Raw genomic sequence first — 17,500 nt, 5'->3', positions numbered from 1 at the left:
TCATTTAGGTTTCACGTCCCGGCGGCTGGGCAGGAAGCTTGGGGAGGTGGATATATGGATAGAAAATGGATATATGGGAGGTTTGAATGGTTAGATGGCAGGATGAGTCGAGGGATGGGAGGGTGTGAGTAGCTTAACCTGGCCGTGTGTTTGCATTCGTCACGGACAAGGGGAGTAGGAGTGGGAGTGTGTGTGTGTGGGGGGGGGGGGGGTGCAGCAGAGCCGTGACGAAACACTGTCAAATTGTGAAACAGTTCTCGACGGTCGGTGAAACATGACGGTGACATGTGACGGACAAGACGACAGGGCTTCCTAATTGGCACCGGCGCTAATAGAGACAAACAGATTGCGCCGACTGTTCTGGAACAACTAGGGACAGGTGTTCTCGGCAGGGGAATGGGGAGAGGATTAAGAACCACGTGGGATTTATTTATTTATTATTTTATTTTTTTCAGGAAATAAAAGTTTGTGGTGCGTCACGTTTTCCTTGTTTCTCATTTTTCTTCCTTACGTCTGTCTTTCTCTCTTCTCTCAGGGAGGAAAGGGGGATGCGGTAGGAAGGGATAGAGAGAGGACGGAAAGGAAAACTGAGGAGGTGGTGGAGAGAGCAGAAAAGAAGAGAGGGATGAGGAGAAAGAAAGGGAGAGAGAAAGGGACTGGAAGAAGGCAAGAGGTGAGGATTGGAAAGGGAAGACAGAAATACGATGAGGATAAGAGGATAGAAAGAGTTTAGGGAAGAGGGAAGGAAATAGAGAAAAAGATATTAAAGTATACAAAGGGGAGATGGAATAATATCAGAGGGATAGGCAGACAGACAGCAGACAGACAGACAGACAGACAGACAGACAGACAGACAGACAGACAGACAGACAGAGACAGACAGACAGACCAGACAGACAGACAACAGACAGAGACAGACAGACAGACAGACAAGACAGACAGACAGACAGACAGACGGATATAGAGACAGAGAGAAATAGATAGATAGATAGAGATATAGAGACAGATCAAGAGATTAGAGGGGAAGACGACAACGCCTGTGAAAATAGGTGCCCCCTATCCCCAGTGCGCTGAAATGTTCCACGGTGCGGAGAAATGGAGCGGGACCAGGGCCGCACCTGTGTGCACTTGTATGTATGTTAGTCACTCACACCTGTGGCAGCCGTGAGACGATGTACCAACAGTGGGGATCAGGTTGGGGGAAGGGGGGGAGGGTGTACAGGTGTTTTGATGCCACCTGGCCGTGAGAAGTGACGCATATTCACAGCCATACGATCTGCGCCACACTGACCTGTTTCCTACACTCTCTTTCTTTCTTTCTTTCATTCTTTCTTTCTTTCTTTCTTTCTTTCTTCTCTTCTTCTTCTCTCTTCTCTCTCTCTCTCTCTCTCTCTCTCTCTCTCTCTCTCTCTCTCTCTCTCTCTCTCTCTCTCTCTCTCTCTCCCTCCCTCCCTCCCTCCCTCCCTCCCTCTCTCCTCCTCTCTCTCTCTCCTCTCCTCTCCTCTCCCTCCCTCCCTCTCCTCCTCTCTTCTTCTCTCTCTCCTCTCCTCTCTCCTCTCCTCTTCTCTTCTCTTCTCTCCTTTCCCCTCCCCTACCCTCCACCTTCTTCTATCCCTCCCCCTCCTTCCCTTCCCTTCCCTTCCCTTCCCTCCCCTCCCTCCCCTCCCCAATTCCCCTTCCCTTTCCCTTCCCTCCCCCTTATATCCCTTCTTCCTCTTTCTTTCCTCGTCCCCCAAACCTATCTCCCATCCCTCCTTCCCTCCTCCCTCCTCTCTTTCTCCACGTTTCCCCAGTATGTGAGTTTGTATATATGTTTGTTTAAAGCACAGGCCCCTGGCCCGTTCGTACCCAAAGGGACGGCGTGCGAGAGCCAGGTCAAAGGAAGGGGCGAGACGACCCGGCGGCGGAGAGAAGCGCACGGGAAGGAGGCCTGAGGGATGCGGAAAGACGGCTGAGAATTATTGAGGTCTTGCTCTCCATAGGCATGGATATGTACACAAACAGATGAATGCTTTGAATACTTTTTTTCGCGCAGGAGTGTTGAGTGTATGCATATAGATCCATATGCTAGATAAGCATGCAAAGACAGATGCGCTAAACACACATATTCTCTCTCTCTCTCTCTCTCTCTCTCTCTCTCTCTCTCTCTCCTCTCTCTCTCTCTCTCTCTCTCTCTCTCTCTCTCTCTCTCTCTCCCTCTCCCTCTCCTCTCTCCCCTCTCTCCCTCTCCTCTCCCCTCTCCTCTCTCCCTTCTCTCCTCTCCCTCTCCCTCTCCTCTCCTCTCTCTTCCTCCTCTCTCTCTCTCCTTCTCTCTCTCCTCTCTCTCTCTCTCTCTCTCTCTCTCTCTCTCTCTCTCTCTCTCTCTCTCTCTCTCTCTCTCTCTCTCTCTCATACACGCAGAAAAATGACGTACTCATCCTCAGTAAGTGCAGACTCACTCGCCTTGTCCCCTGAGGACCCAAACGTTTTTCGAGATAGGATTGGCTGTCAGGGGTTACAGATGCCACGGCTCGTGTCCCCTTGAGAGGCCGCGAATCCTGTGCTCTCGCGGCGGAAGAGAAAGAAAGAAAGAAAAAGAGAGATTTAACAGTTGAGCGAATGCGTGAGTGAGTGAGTGAGTGAAGGTAAGTTATGCACGAGGCACAGAACATGGTTTAAAGACACGAAGGCATCCCTCCCCCTTCCTCCCCCTATTGGAGTTATGCAACGTTGTAAAAAACAGACCCCAGAAGCCACCAGCATTTTCCTTTTCGCGCTCTGCCCGAGTGTCAGAAAACCGGAGCGAGGTCGGCGTTGCAGGACCCGCCGACGCTGGACATCGATTTACCTTCGTCGGGTCTGCGTCGGGTCTTCGTCGGGTGTTCGTCAGGTCGGTGAAGTCATCTGCAGTGCCTTACGTTCGTTCTGTGTCTCTTTGCTCGTTTTAACCTCCAGGAGGCGTCAACGTAGTCGGAAATATTTGCAATATGGATTTTCGTATTAAAAAAAAAGTAAATATTAGTATCTGGATTTTTTCTCTCTTAATACGTTGGCAATCCAAATAGGCCACGTGATTAGCACATGTGTACTAATTACCTGAGTGTAATTATTGTAAAGCACCTGTAAAGTGCCAGGTATGTGAACGACTAATCTTAGTTACACAATTTAGCAGTATCTTGGTGAGGAGATAATGCCATCCTCAGTGCCACAGGATGTCGATTTTTAGAGGCATGCTTGCGTGTATCAGGGTGCCTGCGGGAAGGTTTCTGCGTGCTTGTGTGTGTGTGTGTGTGTGTGTGTGTGTGTGTGTGTGTGTGTGTGTGTGTGTGTGTGTGTGTGTGTGTGTGTGTGTGTGTGTGTGTGTGTGTGTACGTGTGTGTGTGTGTGTACGTGTGTGTGGGGTGTGTGTTTTGTGTGTGTGTGTGTGTGTGTGTGTGTGTGTGTGTGTGTGTGTGTGTGTGTGTGTGTGTGTGTGTGTGTGTGTGTGTGTGTGTGTGTGTGTTGTATGTATGTATGTATGTATGTATGTATGTGCGTGCGCGCACGTTCAGTTGTTTATTCATTTATACATTTATTATTCTACACATTTATTCAATTAAATAGTCGCATGCTCGTGTGTATTTGTATGCAAGTGCTGGTTGAGTTTATTGGACATGTGATACACAAGTGTCTTATAAGTAGGTTGATGTTAATGCATGAATTGAGAAGTGAATCTCCGTGCTCAGTCAAGTCGTTCGCCCCCCCCCCCCTCCCCCCTTCCCCCTTGCCGGCCTCTTGCCATTGCATGCTTCAGATTGGCATTGATTCTTCGACAAGCTGATTTTTATTTGCCATTTTTATTGCGATAAATATTTTTTGTTCGAATGCGGCCTTAAATCCAGGCCCCATATCCCTTCCGCGTGCTTACAGCTCGTGGTGTTACTTACCACCGAAAGAACAAACAAACAAACGAACTAGTAAGTACAAACAAACTAACAAACGAACTAAAAAAAAGGAATATCTGACCTTCTGCGCAAATAAATATGCATTTTAAACCCTCCCCGTGTTGTGGGTTTCAGTTTAGCGTAGGCTGAGAAAAGGAGAGAAAATCCGAAACGGAGAAAGTTTATCGTTGTATTTATTTGAGGAAAGGAAAGAAAATCAGTAATGGAGAAAGTTTATTGTTGTTTATATTGGTGTAGTGGAATCCCTTTATACCCACGTAGGGCTAAATCTTGCCTTGTTTCTCTCGAGGTCAGTGTGGAGTTTGGTTTCTTTGAATGTTCTGAAATTGCTTCGATTTGATTTCGAGTTGATTTGATTGGATTTGAATGAAGTCGATTTGGCTTTGGAAGTCGGTGTGCTTTGAAATTGCTTTGATCTGGTTTTTAAGTTCACTGAATTTGAATTTGGGTTTTCTTAGAATTGGTTTGGGATGCTGTGTTTTGCGGTTAGTAACTGTTGAGAAGTGAGTGGTTAACCTAGAGTGAGAGGGAAAGGGAAGGTTCCAAGCGTAAGTATTGACTTTATCGAGACAAGTGATTTTAGGCGTAAGTGAGAGTGAATTTGCATATACACCTCACGAAACGGGTCACGTCATGCTATAAACCATCTATGTACCTCTCTCTCTCTCTTATAAGCTCATTTATGAATTTCAGGATTGGGTGAGAAAAATCATGGGGAACGAAAATGGTAGTATATACGAGTGGAAAGGAATGCGAAGGATTTACGCCATGGGTGCCGTACTGGTGTTTGTGGAGGAGACGAAGAGTGTTTATTTTAACTATTGGGAGATGGAGGTAAAAGATCAGAGACTGCATGTAGTATTTCCTTTTCATGTGGATTTTTTTTCCGTCGTGCCATGTTGATTTGGACAATTAATGCATCACAGAGGGGAGATCAGTTTCCTTGTGATATTATAAAGACTTCATTGATAAAGTTACCCCACACTGGGTCTTTGTTCCTGTAGCCCATTGGCGATCTCTGTGATTTTTCATAGTTACGCATTGTCATCCTTCTCTGGCTGTAACTGATGGGCCATTCCTTTGAAAGTGAATCTGGTGAACTTGATACTGCGATTTTTTTTATTATTATTATTATTTTCTATTTTTTATTCTTTATTTTTTTTTTAGGGGGGTGCACATTGGATCGGGTTTTCACTTCACTCGTCCAGAAAACCGTTTTTCACTTAATTTTTATTTGCCCTTGCTCTTTCCGAATTTCATCATCTGTCATATCAAAAAGCTTGAATCTATTATCATGTTTTAAAAATCTAATCATAGTTATCTCTCTCACAATTTCCAGAGACCAAGGGAGATACGTGAAGACGAAGTGGAAACACGTGAGAGTGGGTGACATCATCCATCTGTCCTGCAATGAAACCATCCCGGCTGATATGGTTGTCCTCAACTCCTCGGACGAGTATGGGATGTGTTTCATCGAGTCTTCCAATCTGGACGGAGAGAGCAACCTGAAGCAGAGGCAGGCTGTGAAGGGACTGGGCATGGTGAGTTTAGGGTTTCGTGAGTTTTTGTAAGGCATGCAAATCTCAAAGGGTACAGTGTGGGTTCGTAGAAGAGTTTGGCACACGCTACGCTCTTTTTATCAAGAGAATGCTGTCAGAGAGGACAATCGAGATAAGGAGGACCTTTATGTTTGCTTTATAGATTATGCGAAGGCGTTCGATATAGGTAAACATACATAATTAACTAAAATCTTAGAAGAAATCCAGTTAGATGGCAAAGACCTCGGGGTAATCAGGAACTTGTACTGGAATCAAAGTGAAGCAATACGAATCGGAAATGATGTAGATTTTGTAAACATAAAGAAAGGTGTGAGACAAGGCTGTGTGTTCTCACCAGATTTGCTTAATATCTATGGGGGAATTGATCCTGAGAGAAATAGAAGACCTAAGCAGAATAGTTATTCGTGGATGTAAAATGACTAACTTAAGATATGCAGATGATACGGTATTGATAGCCCGAAATGAAAGATTTTCACCAAGGTAGAAGCAGAAAGTAAGAAAACGGGCTTGTTAATCAACCACAAGAAAACTGAAGGTATGGTAATCACTAAAAAGAAATCAGTCCCGACCTGTACCATCCGGAGTGGGAATAACAAAATAAAGCAAGTTAATAGTTTTAACTATCTATGGAGTCAAATAACAACGGACGGGAGATGCGAAAAAGAAACTCGGAAGCGGATTGCCTTAGCAAAGGGTACTTTCTGGGATATGAAGAACATCTTGTGCGACCACACTACCTATGGCAGCGAAGTTACTGGTGTTAGACGGTTATGTAATACCGATCTTAACTTATGGGAGTGAAAGTTGGGCAAGATAAATGCAACAGAAATGTGGTTCCTAAGAAGAATGTTGCGTATACCCTGGGTGAGTCACACAAGCAATGAGGCAGTTTTACAGAAAGCAGGCAGACAGAGAATTCTACTCAAGACAATAAGGAAAAGACAGTTGTGCTTCTTGGGTCACTGTCTGAGGAAAGAAGGATTGGAAAAGTTGTGCTTAACTGGGAAGATTGAGGGTAAGCGAGACAGAGGAAGGCAGAGAATCACTTTCCTCGGCAGTTTGACTGGTCATGTAGGCATGCCTGCGGCGTCCATCTTACACGCAGCACACAGCAGAGTATTGGCATCATTTGGTCGCCAACGTCACGTGATTCGGCACCAAAAGAATATATATATATATATATATATATATATATATATATATATATATATATATATATATATATATATATATATATATTTATCTATTTATTTATTCATTTATTTATATCGGACGTAAAAATAGATTTGTAGAAGTAAAATGAATCATTATGCTAGTGATGGACACCTATTCTAGATCCTCTTTTTTCTATTGTTGACATTAAGATCCCATCTGATTTCAGGATGAAAGGTTTGAGGTGTCGAAGTTCGACTACATGATGGAGATCGGCGCGCCTTCGACCAAAATCTACCACTTCACTGGTACCATCCCTCTGCCCTCAGGGGAGCGCGTGCCCCTCACCAAAGACAATCTCTTGCTGAGAGACTGCGCCCTTCGAAATACAGATTTTATTGAAGGCATTGTTGTTTATGCAGGTGAGTTTGGTTGTCAAGTTTATATGATGCAGTTTGTATATAATATTTTAAACAGGCAGCTTTCTGTCTTTCTTTTAAGTAGGAAACCCTTTCTAATGTATAGCATTTCACAGGACGTGAAACAAAAGCCATGTTGAATAACGGTGGCACAAGATACAAGCGTTCTAAGCTTGAGCGCAGGATGAACATCGAGGTCATCTGGTGTGTGGTCATCCTGTTCGTCATGTGCCTCGTCTCTGCAGCAGGATCGGGTCTGTGGCAGGTATGTTCCGATTTCAAATTTAGGGAGTCATTTGGACGGGGTTTTGAACTCTATATTGTTATGTTGTGGAAGAGAAAATATTGTGGTTTTAGTATGTTTGTTTTATCTTTGTGTCTTAACCGACAGAGTTCCTATGAAGTGAACGCCACGCTAGGGTTGGTCCCGTTCATCCCGCCCGAGAGTTTGACGGCGACCAGCACAAAATTGAAACTTTCAAACAACTCGATATGGGTTGGATTTATAAGTTTCTGGACTTTTGTAATCATTTATCAGGTTAGTAGGCTATAAAAGCTTATCCTATTTACAATCAGTTTATTTTATCCTTTCATTTTATGTCATTACTGAATTGTAAAAATGATAATGCATGGTCAAATGCTAAAAGCCTTATTAATTTCAAGAATTATTCTGTACTAATATGCAACACTATTAAAGACAATGAATAGTCAGTGGACACCATTATGCAATTTAATTTTGACAAAATTCCAAAATGGGAAGAATTACAAATAGCACAGTAAGTTAATGTACTCAAAAAGGTCAATGATATTCACATATAGATTAATTTTCTAATGATGTTAAGAGTAATTTGTATACTAGTACAAATCTGGATAATTTTAATATTAATAATTTATATGGTAGAATTAAATTTTCACATGAGAGTACACATTTTTGGATATTTACCTATTTATATATATATATATGTAAACAGCACCTTTTGATTTTTGTGATGGCATATATGTGCTAAAGATTTTATTTTTTGTTTTATAGAACTGATGCTTATTGTTTTTTTCTTTTGTTATTTCAGGTTATCATTCCAATATCACTTTATGTAACCATTGAAGTAATAAAGTTGATGCAAGTTTACCATATACATAATGACAAAGACTTCAAAGACAAGAAAAGTGGGAAAACAATTGGTAAGAAAACATATTTTTCATTACCTTTTTATTATCTCAAATATATGATGATTTGCCTTTTTTTTAAAGGAGATTACAAGGCTTGATTGCTATTTATTGGTAACACATTTTTATCCTGTTCAAACATGTTCAGAACTTTTTTTTTCTTTTCTTTTCTTTTGTTTTCTTTTCTTACATATAATCTCTCCCATAAACAGAGTGCAGGGCACTGAATATCCCCGAAGAATTGGGCCAAGTGGAGTATGTGTTCACGGATAAGACCGGAACACTGACAGAAAACAACATGGTCTTCCAGCGTTGCTCAATTAACGGCACTGACTACCCCCATACTCCTGTTATTGTTAGCAGGGAAGAGGTAAGTGCTTGAGATGATATAGAGTTAATTTTGATTATTTGGTTTTGGAGTGAAAAATGTTTTCCTTTGAATTTCAAAATGTTTGGGATGTATTGTAAGGGACTGTTTTATTCCCCAGAAAAAGTCTGATCAGCGGGACACATTCACTCTGAACAATCAGCTGCAGGAAGATTTAGCCTCAGTTGAACTTCCGATGATTTATGCTCAGCCAGGGAGTCGACAGAATCCATCCTCCATCACTCCGGCAAAAGATTCTCCCTCTCAGAGAATCATTGATTTCTTCTTCACCCTAGCAGCATGCAATACTGTTATTGTAGCAAAGTATCCACATCATGATCAGGTCTGTTTCTTTAGCATTTCTCTTATGCGGATGTGATGATATAAGTTGAGGTTATTGGAGGGGGTAATTTTGATGATATGTCTATTTTTAATGTTTTCATCCTTTCTTCCAGATGAATGCAAGTGGTATGATAGTGCCAAATGAAAGTGCCAACAATTCCAGTATTAGTGAGGTGGACAACACTTCCTTCAATACCACCACCAGTAGTATTGGTTCGACATCTTGGGCTCCTAACCGACTGTTACGGGGCCTGCTCTCTTTTTCCCGCCCATTGTCTCCCATTGCCTCCTCTCCACGCAGCACCCCCCCACTCACCCCAGAGGCCTCACCACGTTACTCCGTCCCATCTGCTCGCCAGACTCCACCCTCAGTCAGTATCACCCTTAACCCCATCAGCCACTCTAACAACCTCGAAAGTGTCCAAGAGTCGCCTGGCAGCCTCCACCATTCCGCTAACACCAGCCCGACCAGACCTTCCCTCCTCAACATCCAGGCAGCACAAATATATAATTCTAATATAATGAGGGAGACACGTTCCCTCACCCCTTCCCCCATGGACATCAAGCCCATCTATGAAGCTGAGAGTCCAGATGAACTGGCACTTGTGGATGCTGCGTACAAATATGGGTGTCGCTTACTCAGGAGGTCCTTGCACAATATTCTTGTGTCTTTACCAGGTATGCAGGGACCTTAATTGTGTTTCATTTATTTCTATGGTTATGTTTCATTTTGGTTTTTGCACTTCCTTCTGAGTTTGTGTTTATGCTGATAATTTCTTTGCTTTTGTTTGTAATAGATCTCATATGATGAAAAGGTGATATGATATTCAATAGAACATATTTTACATATGTTAAAAATGGATTTTACAGGATATGGGCTTCGTGAATATGAAGTCTTGCACATTCTTCCATTTGATTCAAATCGCAAGAGAATGTCCATTATTGTCCGAGATCCTGAGACACAGGAGAAAGTTCTCTATTGCAAAGGTAAAGAGGATGTATTTGAAATTGAAAAAGGATTCTTTTATAGTAATTTATAGAGTGGAAAGTTTGTGACACCATTTTATTAATTTCCATAATCCATTTAAAAGGGGAAGGGTATTATACAAGTATATTCATATATTCAAATATTATGTACATACACATACAGATGTAGATGAATAATATAGATAAATAGATAGATAGATAGATAGATAGATAAATAAATAAATATTAGACTATTACTTTAAAACTGTTTTGTGTTTTTTCAGGTGCTGATTCTGCCATACTAGACAATTTAAGTAGAGCAGTAGATGATAAGACCAAGCTGAGAATATTCCGCACTCAGCAGCACCTTAACATCTACTCTAAGAAAGGTCTTCGCGTCCTTTGCATGGCCAAGAGAGTCCTCACAGAGGCAGAATATGAGGACTGGGCCATGAAGCACAAAGAGGCTGAGAACGCACTTTCAAACAGAGAGCGTAAACTCCAAGACTCATATCTTAGAATAGAAAGAAATTTAAGTTTAATAGGTAGGCTTTGGGTTGTGGATTTTTGGATGGTACTCCAGACTTGAAACTTACTGTGTTTTGTAATATCATCTTGTTTGTAGGTCATGATGGTACATTGTTTGATTTCAGGTGCCACTGGTATAGAGGATAGGTTGCAGGATGGTGTACCTGAAACAATCAAGGCCATGAGAAATGCTGGTATTGTAGTGTGGGTGCTAACGGGAGACAAACAGGAAACAGCTGTTAATATTGCTTATTCATGTGCTCTGTTTTCTTCTGATATGGAGGTAAGATCCATAACCTGTCCCTAATATGTAAAATGTATTCATTTCATGTCAGCATGGAAAGAACAATATATATATATATATATATATATATATATATATATATATATATATATATATATATATATATATATATATATATAATATAATATATATTATATATATTTTTTTTTTTTTTTTTTTTTTTTTTTTTTTTTTTTTTTTTTCTTTCTTTCTTTCTTTCTTTGTTAATTTTGTTATTATTAATTATTGTTATTATTATTATTATTATTATTATTATTATTATTATTATTATTTATATTATTATTATTTTATATATTTATATATATATATATATATATATATATATATATATATATATATATATATATATATATATATATATATATATATATTTTTTTTTTTTTTTTTTTTTTTATCATCATCATCATCATTATTATTATTGTGATTATATTTGTCTATTTATTTATTCCTCAAGATGGAGTTGTAGATTTTAGTTTTAGATTTGGGTGTACATATATTCATAAAGATTTTCTGTTAACATCTGTTGCTTATTCCAGATTCTGAAGCTGAATGCTCGCACAAAAGACCAAGCAGACAGAACGATTCAATTCTACACACAACAAATAGAACAGCAAGAGGAAGCCTGGCAACGGCAGCAGTTGCAGGCAGCAGCCAACGGTAGTATTGGTGCATCAAGAGATCATGCTGTCGAATTTTCAAACCTTCAGAACGACAACAGCAACCAACCCAGGCCACCCAAAGAACGAGGTCTAGTGGTCGATGGAAGAACACTTATGTGAGTATTTTTATGTGCCATGATAGGTATTGTGATTGATATTGTGATTATTATTACTATTTTTTTTTTTATTATTATTATTTTCACATACTTTATTTTGTTTTTATTGTATTAGTGTTATTATTAGTAGTGGTAATAGTAATAGTACCAGTAGTAGTAACAGTAGTAATAGCAGTAGTAGTTGTAGTAGTACTACTAATTGTAGAATAGTAATAATGGTAGTAATAATAATAGTATTAGCAGTAGTAGCAGTAGTAGCAGTCATAGCAGTAGTAGTAGTAGTGTGTTTGTAGTAATGACTGTAGTAATAGTAATATTAGTAGTAGTAGTAACAGTAGTAATAGTAATACTAATATAATTTTAAGTTTGTTATTGATTTTTGAAGTTATGATTAATGATAATTAATGTGATATAGAATATTATGATGGTTTTGCAAGTTTCTATGTATCTGGTGTTCACAGATTTATTCTGGATCGACGGGCAAATTTGAAGAAGGCTTTCCTTAATCTTGCTGGCAAGTGCTCTGCTGTATTATGCTGTAGAGCAACACCTCTACAGAAATCTCTTATTGTTCGAAGTGCCAAGGATAGTCTTAAGGTTCTTACTTTGGCAGTGGGTGATGGTGCCAATGATGTGCCAATGATTCAGGTAAAGTGAATTTTGTTTTATATTTTTAGTTCTTTATTTGTTGACTTGAATTATAATAGAAAAAATGTCTAAAAGGTTTGAGAGCAGGAGAAGTATAGAGAATTTTAGATAGTCTTCCCAATCAGACTTACCAGTATTGTGATAGATAAAGTTATCAGTAAGAAAGCAGAAGTATTGTGAATGTGCAGATGAGTAAAGCAAAGATTTGTGCCAATAACTGATTAACAGTCTAGATCATAAAGTGAAGAATAAGGAGTTAGTCATGAGATGATATGTATATTATGTCATAATGTTTTAAAAGCTAATATCTTTTGTAAACCAGACTGCTGATGTGGGAGTAGGGATCTCTGGCCTTGAAGGAAAGCAAGCAGTGATGGCGTCGGATTATGCCATTGCCCGATTTAAACATCTAGAGAAATTACTACTAGTCCATGGCCATTGGTGCTATGACAGGCTTTCAAGAATTATTTTGTACTTCTTCTATAAAAATGCTGTAAGTTTTTTTTCTCTTCTTTTTTTTTTTTTTTTTTTCTTTTTCTTTTTTTTTAATTTATCTGAAGAGTAGTTTCATGATATCATTTAATGGGTATGATCTTCTATCAAAGTTATGATAATCATGAATCTCATGGAAGATATCACTCAATTTTCCGCATGGAAACGTTACCTTAAAAAGAATGTTATTAGTGGATGACTATGCCCCTAAGTAAGGTCCTCTTATTCTTTGCAGTCCTTTGTAATGATCCTGCTATGCTACCAGCTGTACACTGGCTTCAGCGGCAGCAGCATGATTGACCAGATGTACCTGATGGTGTTTAACCTACTCTTCACCTCAATCCCTCCTATTATTGTTGGTATTTATGATCAAGATGCGCCAGCAGAGGTGCTGCTTTCCCAACCCCAGCTGTATGCCCAAGGCCGTGAGAGCAGACTCTACAAGTCGCATTCCTTCTGGATCAATATTGTCGATGCAATATATCAGGCCATCGTTTTGTTTTTCTTTGCTGCTGTTGTAAGTATTGACAAACATTTTTTTCACGTTGATTGAAGAGATTTGATATTTATTTGTATTTTCTTGGATAAAAAAAAAAAAAAAAAAAAAAAAAAAAAAAAAAAAAAAAAAAAATATATATATATATATATATATATATATATATATATATATATATAATATATATATACATATATATACATATACATATATACATATATCATATATATAACACATATATACATATATACACTATATACAATATACACATATAACAACATATACAATATACACAATATACAACATATACAAACATATACTAACATTATACAAACATATACAACATATACATATACATTTATATACATATACAATATACACTAAATTATATAATATATATATAATATATATGTATATATAGATATAAATGTATTATATTACTTATAATAGATATATATATAATATATGTTATATATTATTATATATTTATATTTATATTTGATATATAATATATAATAGAATATTATATATATAATATTATATATATATTTATATAATATATATATATATATATATTATATATATATATATTATTAATATATATATTATATATATATATATATATATATATATATATATTATAATATATATATATATATATATTATATATATATATAATATTATTATATATATATATATATATATATTATATATATATATTATATATCATTCATTTAACAGTAGGTTCATGTCTGAGCCGCCGTGGTCACAGCATGATACTCAATTGCAGTTTTCACGTTGTGATGCTCTTGGAGTGAGTACGTGGTAGGGTCCCCAGTTCCTTTCCACGGAGAGTGCCGGTGGTACCTTTTTAGGTAATCATTCTCTCTATTTATCCGGGCTTGGGACCAGCACTGACTTGGGCTGACTTGGCCACCCAGTGGCTAGGTAGGCAATCAAGGTGAAGTTCCTTGCCCAAGGGAACAACGCGGCGGTCGGTGACTCGAACCCTTGAATTCAGATTGCCGTCGTGACAGTCTTGAGTCCGACGCTCTAACCATTCGGCCACCGCGGGCTTGACGATCATGTGCTTCCATGATTTTTCTTGGCAATTTAGAGCGGTGGTTTTGCCATTACCTTCCGCCCGGTGTTTTTTTTTTTTTTTTTTTTCCTTCCGAGTCACCATCTCTATTTACCCGGCACTGACTTGGGCTGACTTGGTCCCCCAGTGGCTAGGTAGGCAATCGAGGTGAAGTTCCTTGCCCAAGGGAAACAACGCGGCGGTCGGTGACTCGAACCCTTGAACTCAGATTGCCGTCGTGACAGTCTTGAGTCCGACGCTCTAACCATTCGGCCACCGCGGCCCCATATATATATATATATATATATATATATATATATATATATATATATATATTATATATGTATATATATATATATATAATATATATATTATATATATATGTTATATATATGATATTATATATATATATATATATATATATGATATATATATATTATATATATATAGTATATATATATATGTATTATATATATATATATATATATATATATATGTATATAATGATATATTAATATATATGTATATTTATATATATGTATAGATGTATATATGTATAGATAATGTATATGTATATATTATATATATGGTACCATCCGACTCCAGTAAGTGCTGGTCCCAACCACGATCAACTAAGAGCATAACTAAAACTACCACATTCAAGACACTGGACCACAGACAGGCTACAGACATAACACTACCGTACAACACGAAGAAGATATATGTATATATATATATGTATATATGTATATGTGTATGTATATATGTATATGTATATATATATGTATATGTATATATATATATATATGTATATGTATATGTATATGTATATGTATATACACACACACACACACACACACACACACACACACACACACACACACACACACACACACACACACACACACACACACACACACACACACACACACACACACACACACACACACACACACAATAATATAGATATATAGATATATACATGTACATATTTAGATTTATAAGATATGTTGAAAGTTATTAAAGGTATTATAAAGATTGTACTTGCAATACTCTTCCCTTTTTTATTTAATTTCAAGTTATAGTACTAATTTAGACAGAATAATCTTAGTAAATGTTTGCATGTGCAGCTCCATGAGGACTCTGATGCTGGGATGTATGAGTTTGGCTTGACAATAACGCATGCCACACTTGTGACACAGCTGCTACACCTTAGTATTGAAACTAAGTCATGGGTAAGTTTGACTAGACAATTGTATATCTCAGTGCTAGGACAGATATTTTTTTTCTTCTATATTGGTCTTAACTAGGTATCTAAAATATTCTATAAAAATGTTGTATATAAGTAGTTATGTAGTTAGCTTTTGTATATTTAGATGAACTAATGTATATTTTTGGAGTTACAACTTGACTTATTCCAGCACATTTCCCCTTTCAGACGATTATCCATGTCTTTGGGATAGTGGTTTCATTCTTTATTTTCTACGGGTTTGGTGTGCTGTACACCATGACTTGTGTATCGTGTTTTGGGTCACCTAGTCAGTTTGGAGAGTTGAGTCATGCCATGCAGTCTCCCATTCATTGGCTGACAGTCATTCTCACATCAGTACTTGCAATCTTACCTAGGTATGTGCTTTGTTTCTCTCGTGGTTTTGTGCTATTTTGTTAACATTTTTTCATTTGATTGGCAAGTACTCTTTATGTGTTGATTAATATTTTTTTCACTTTTATTGTACTGCATGTATATGCAATGATGGTGTTGTCCATTTCATAAATTATAATTATTCTTTTAGATAATCATTTATTTTTATGGTCATTTATTTTGTTGTTAGCATTGTTATTAATGTAATGATTTTATTATTATTATTATTATTATTATTATTATTATTATTATTATTATTATTATTATTATTATTCTCATAAGTTAATTTCTCCAATTGTTGCATAGAGGAACAGTAGTACTAAAAGATCTAAATATAATGCTGTATTCATATCCCCAAAGCTTTTGTTTGAATCTTTATATCTGTACCTATTGTAATCACAGTTACAATATTTTTTAGGTTTGTTGTTCGCTCTCTAAGCTGTTCTCTAAATCCTGACGACATAACTCAAGTTTTAATAGAGAACAGACGGTCCAAGCGCCATGACTACATGACCTCATGGTCACGATCTACCTCTTCATCTTCTGTGTACAGGTATTTTTTTTCTTTTTATGAGTTTTACATCATTGTCAGACATCTAGCCTTTTTATTATACATCTACAAAGTCTTTCTTGATTCATTATGGTAGTAAATTGAGAAGATGCAAAATCTTGTATCTTTTGCACATTAGAAGTTACCTCTCAGCATGAAGTCACAGCAATTTGCATGAGCATGCTCAAGCATTATCAAGATGACTGCATATGATAGAAATCAAAACAAATGAAAGTAGAATGTATAGCAGTTGGATGTTAGAGAGATAAGGTATGAGTTAATGAGCAGTGGATGAATAGACAGACCTCTTGTAGAACAGAAGTTCAGTTAAAATTTCAGTTTTCATTTCATGTAGAGAACCTGTTTCAAAAGATCTGGATTCACTAAAATACATGAGTGACTTTCAAAGTTGTAGATAATGCTGAGCCTAGATTCACAGTTTTCACCTTCATATTATCTATAGAATAAAGAGACTAATAGTATCATGACAAGAAGGCAGTTCACAAGCTCATTTTAGCTTTGTAATTGTGTCTCACAGACATAGGAGCATGGTCATAATAAAAATGTGTAAGTAAATGTATATGCATTTCTTTACATGCTCATTCAAGGAATACAAGTAACATTCCTGACATAGTTGTTTCATAATCCAGTTGCTCAAAAGGTTTTGATATTAGGTATGTTGTGATGGGAGGGATAAGAATAAGGATAAAAAAGTAGAATATTTGTTCGTTGGGATGATTTGATAATTTTGCAAAATAGATAAGTAGTAAGGAATATCTGTAATGTAGATATCCCTGTGATTAGTAATTACTCTCTCCCTACAAGTGGCTTTATGGCTAGTGGAAAATTTTCTTTTCACTCTCTTGAAAGTGTTTTTTATCTTTCTTTTCCTGGTATGGATATTGTATGTGGGATGAGTTTGGCAATATCCATCATACACTATTCTGTTCATTTGCAAATAAATGTAGCTTTCAAATTCAAGACAGGAAATGTTGCTATACATGTTTAAGATGTAACATTTTTTTTTATTTACCAAAAACAAAGCAACTTGCTTAGTAAATTGCCTGTTAGACTTAATAGAAATTGCTTGGT

General features: G+C 37.3%; 1 protein-coding gene across 3 annotated transcripts in view; it reads left to right on the top strand.

The window, feature by feature from the left end:
- The window catches only part of LOC119572954 (probable phospholipid-transporting ATPase VA), a 112,835-nt gene that overhangs the window by 92,104 nt on the left and 3,231 nt on the right, over positions 1–17,500 (top strand). For all 3 annotated transcript variants that reach the window (XM_037919910.1, XM_037919911.1, XM_037919912.1), the window contains exons 6-23: positions 5,263–5,464; positions 6,864–7,056; positions 7,170–7,318; positions 7,445–7,591; positions 8,121–8,232; positions 8,430–8,587; positions 8,706–8,927; positions 9,040–9,604; positions 9,797–9,913; positions 10,177–10,437; positions 10,546–10,703; positions 11,261–11,499; positions 11,961–12,147; positions 12,470–12,640; positions 12,875–13,156; positions 15,347–15,451; positions 15,655–15,842; positions 16,277–16,411. In XM_037919910.1, coding sequence (XP_037775838.1) covers positions 5,263–5,464; positions 6,864–7,056; positions 7,170–7,318; positions 7,445–7,591; positions 8,121–8,232; positions 8,430–8,587; positions 8,706–8,927; positions 9,040–9,604; positions 9,797–9,913; positions 10,177–10,437; positions 10,546–10,703; positions 11,261–11,499; positions 11,961–12,147; positions 12,470–12,640; positions 12,875–13,156; positions 15,347–15,451; positions 15,655–15,842; positions 16,277–16,411 — 3,591 coding nt within the window. The remainder of the gene's footprint in view (positions 1–5,262; positions 5,465–6,863; positions 7,057–7,169; positions 7,319–7,444; positions 7,592–8,120; positions 8,233–8,429; positions 8,588–8,705; positions 8,928–9,039; positions 9,605–9,796; positions 9,914–10,176; positions 10,438–10,545; positions 10,704–11,260; positions 11,500–11,960; positions 12,148–12,469; positions 12,641–12,874; positions 13,157–15,346; positions 15,452–15,654; positions 15,843–16,276; positions 16,412–17,500) is intronic.

The sequence above is a fragment of the Penaeus monodon genome, chromosome 5 (genome assembly GCF_015228065.2).
Source record: "Penaeus monodon isolate SGIC_2016 chromosome 5, NSTDA_Pmon_1, whole genome shotgun sequence".
In the NCBI taxonomy this organism is placed as follows: Eukaryota; Metazoa; Arthropoda; class Malacostraca; order Decapoda; family Penaeidae; genus Penaeus; species Penaeus monodon.
This window is presented reverse-complemented; position numbering and strand designations above follow the sequence as displayed.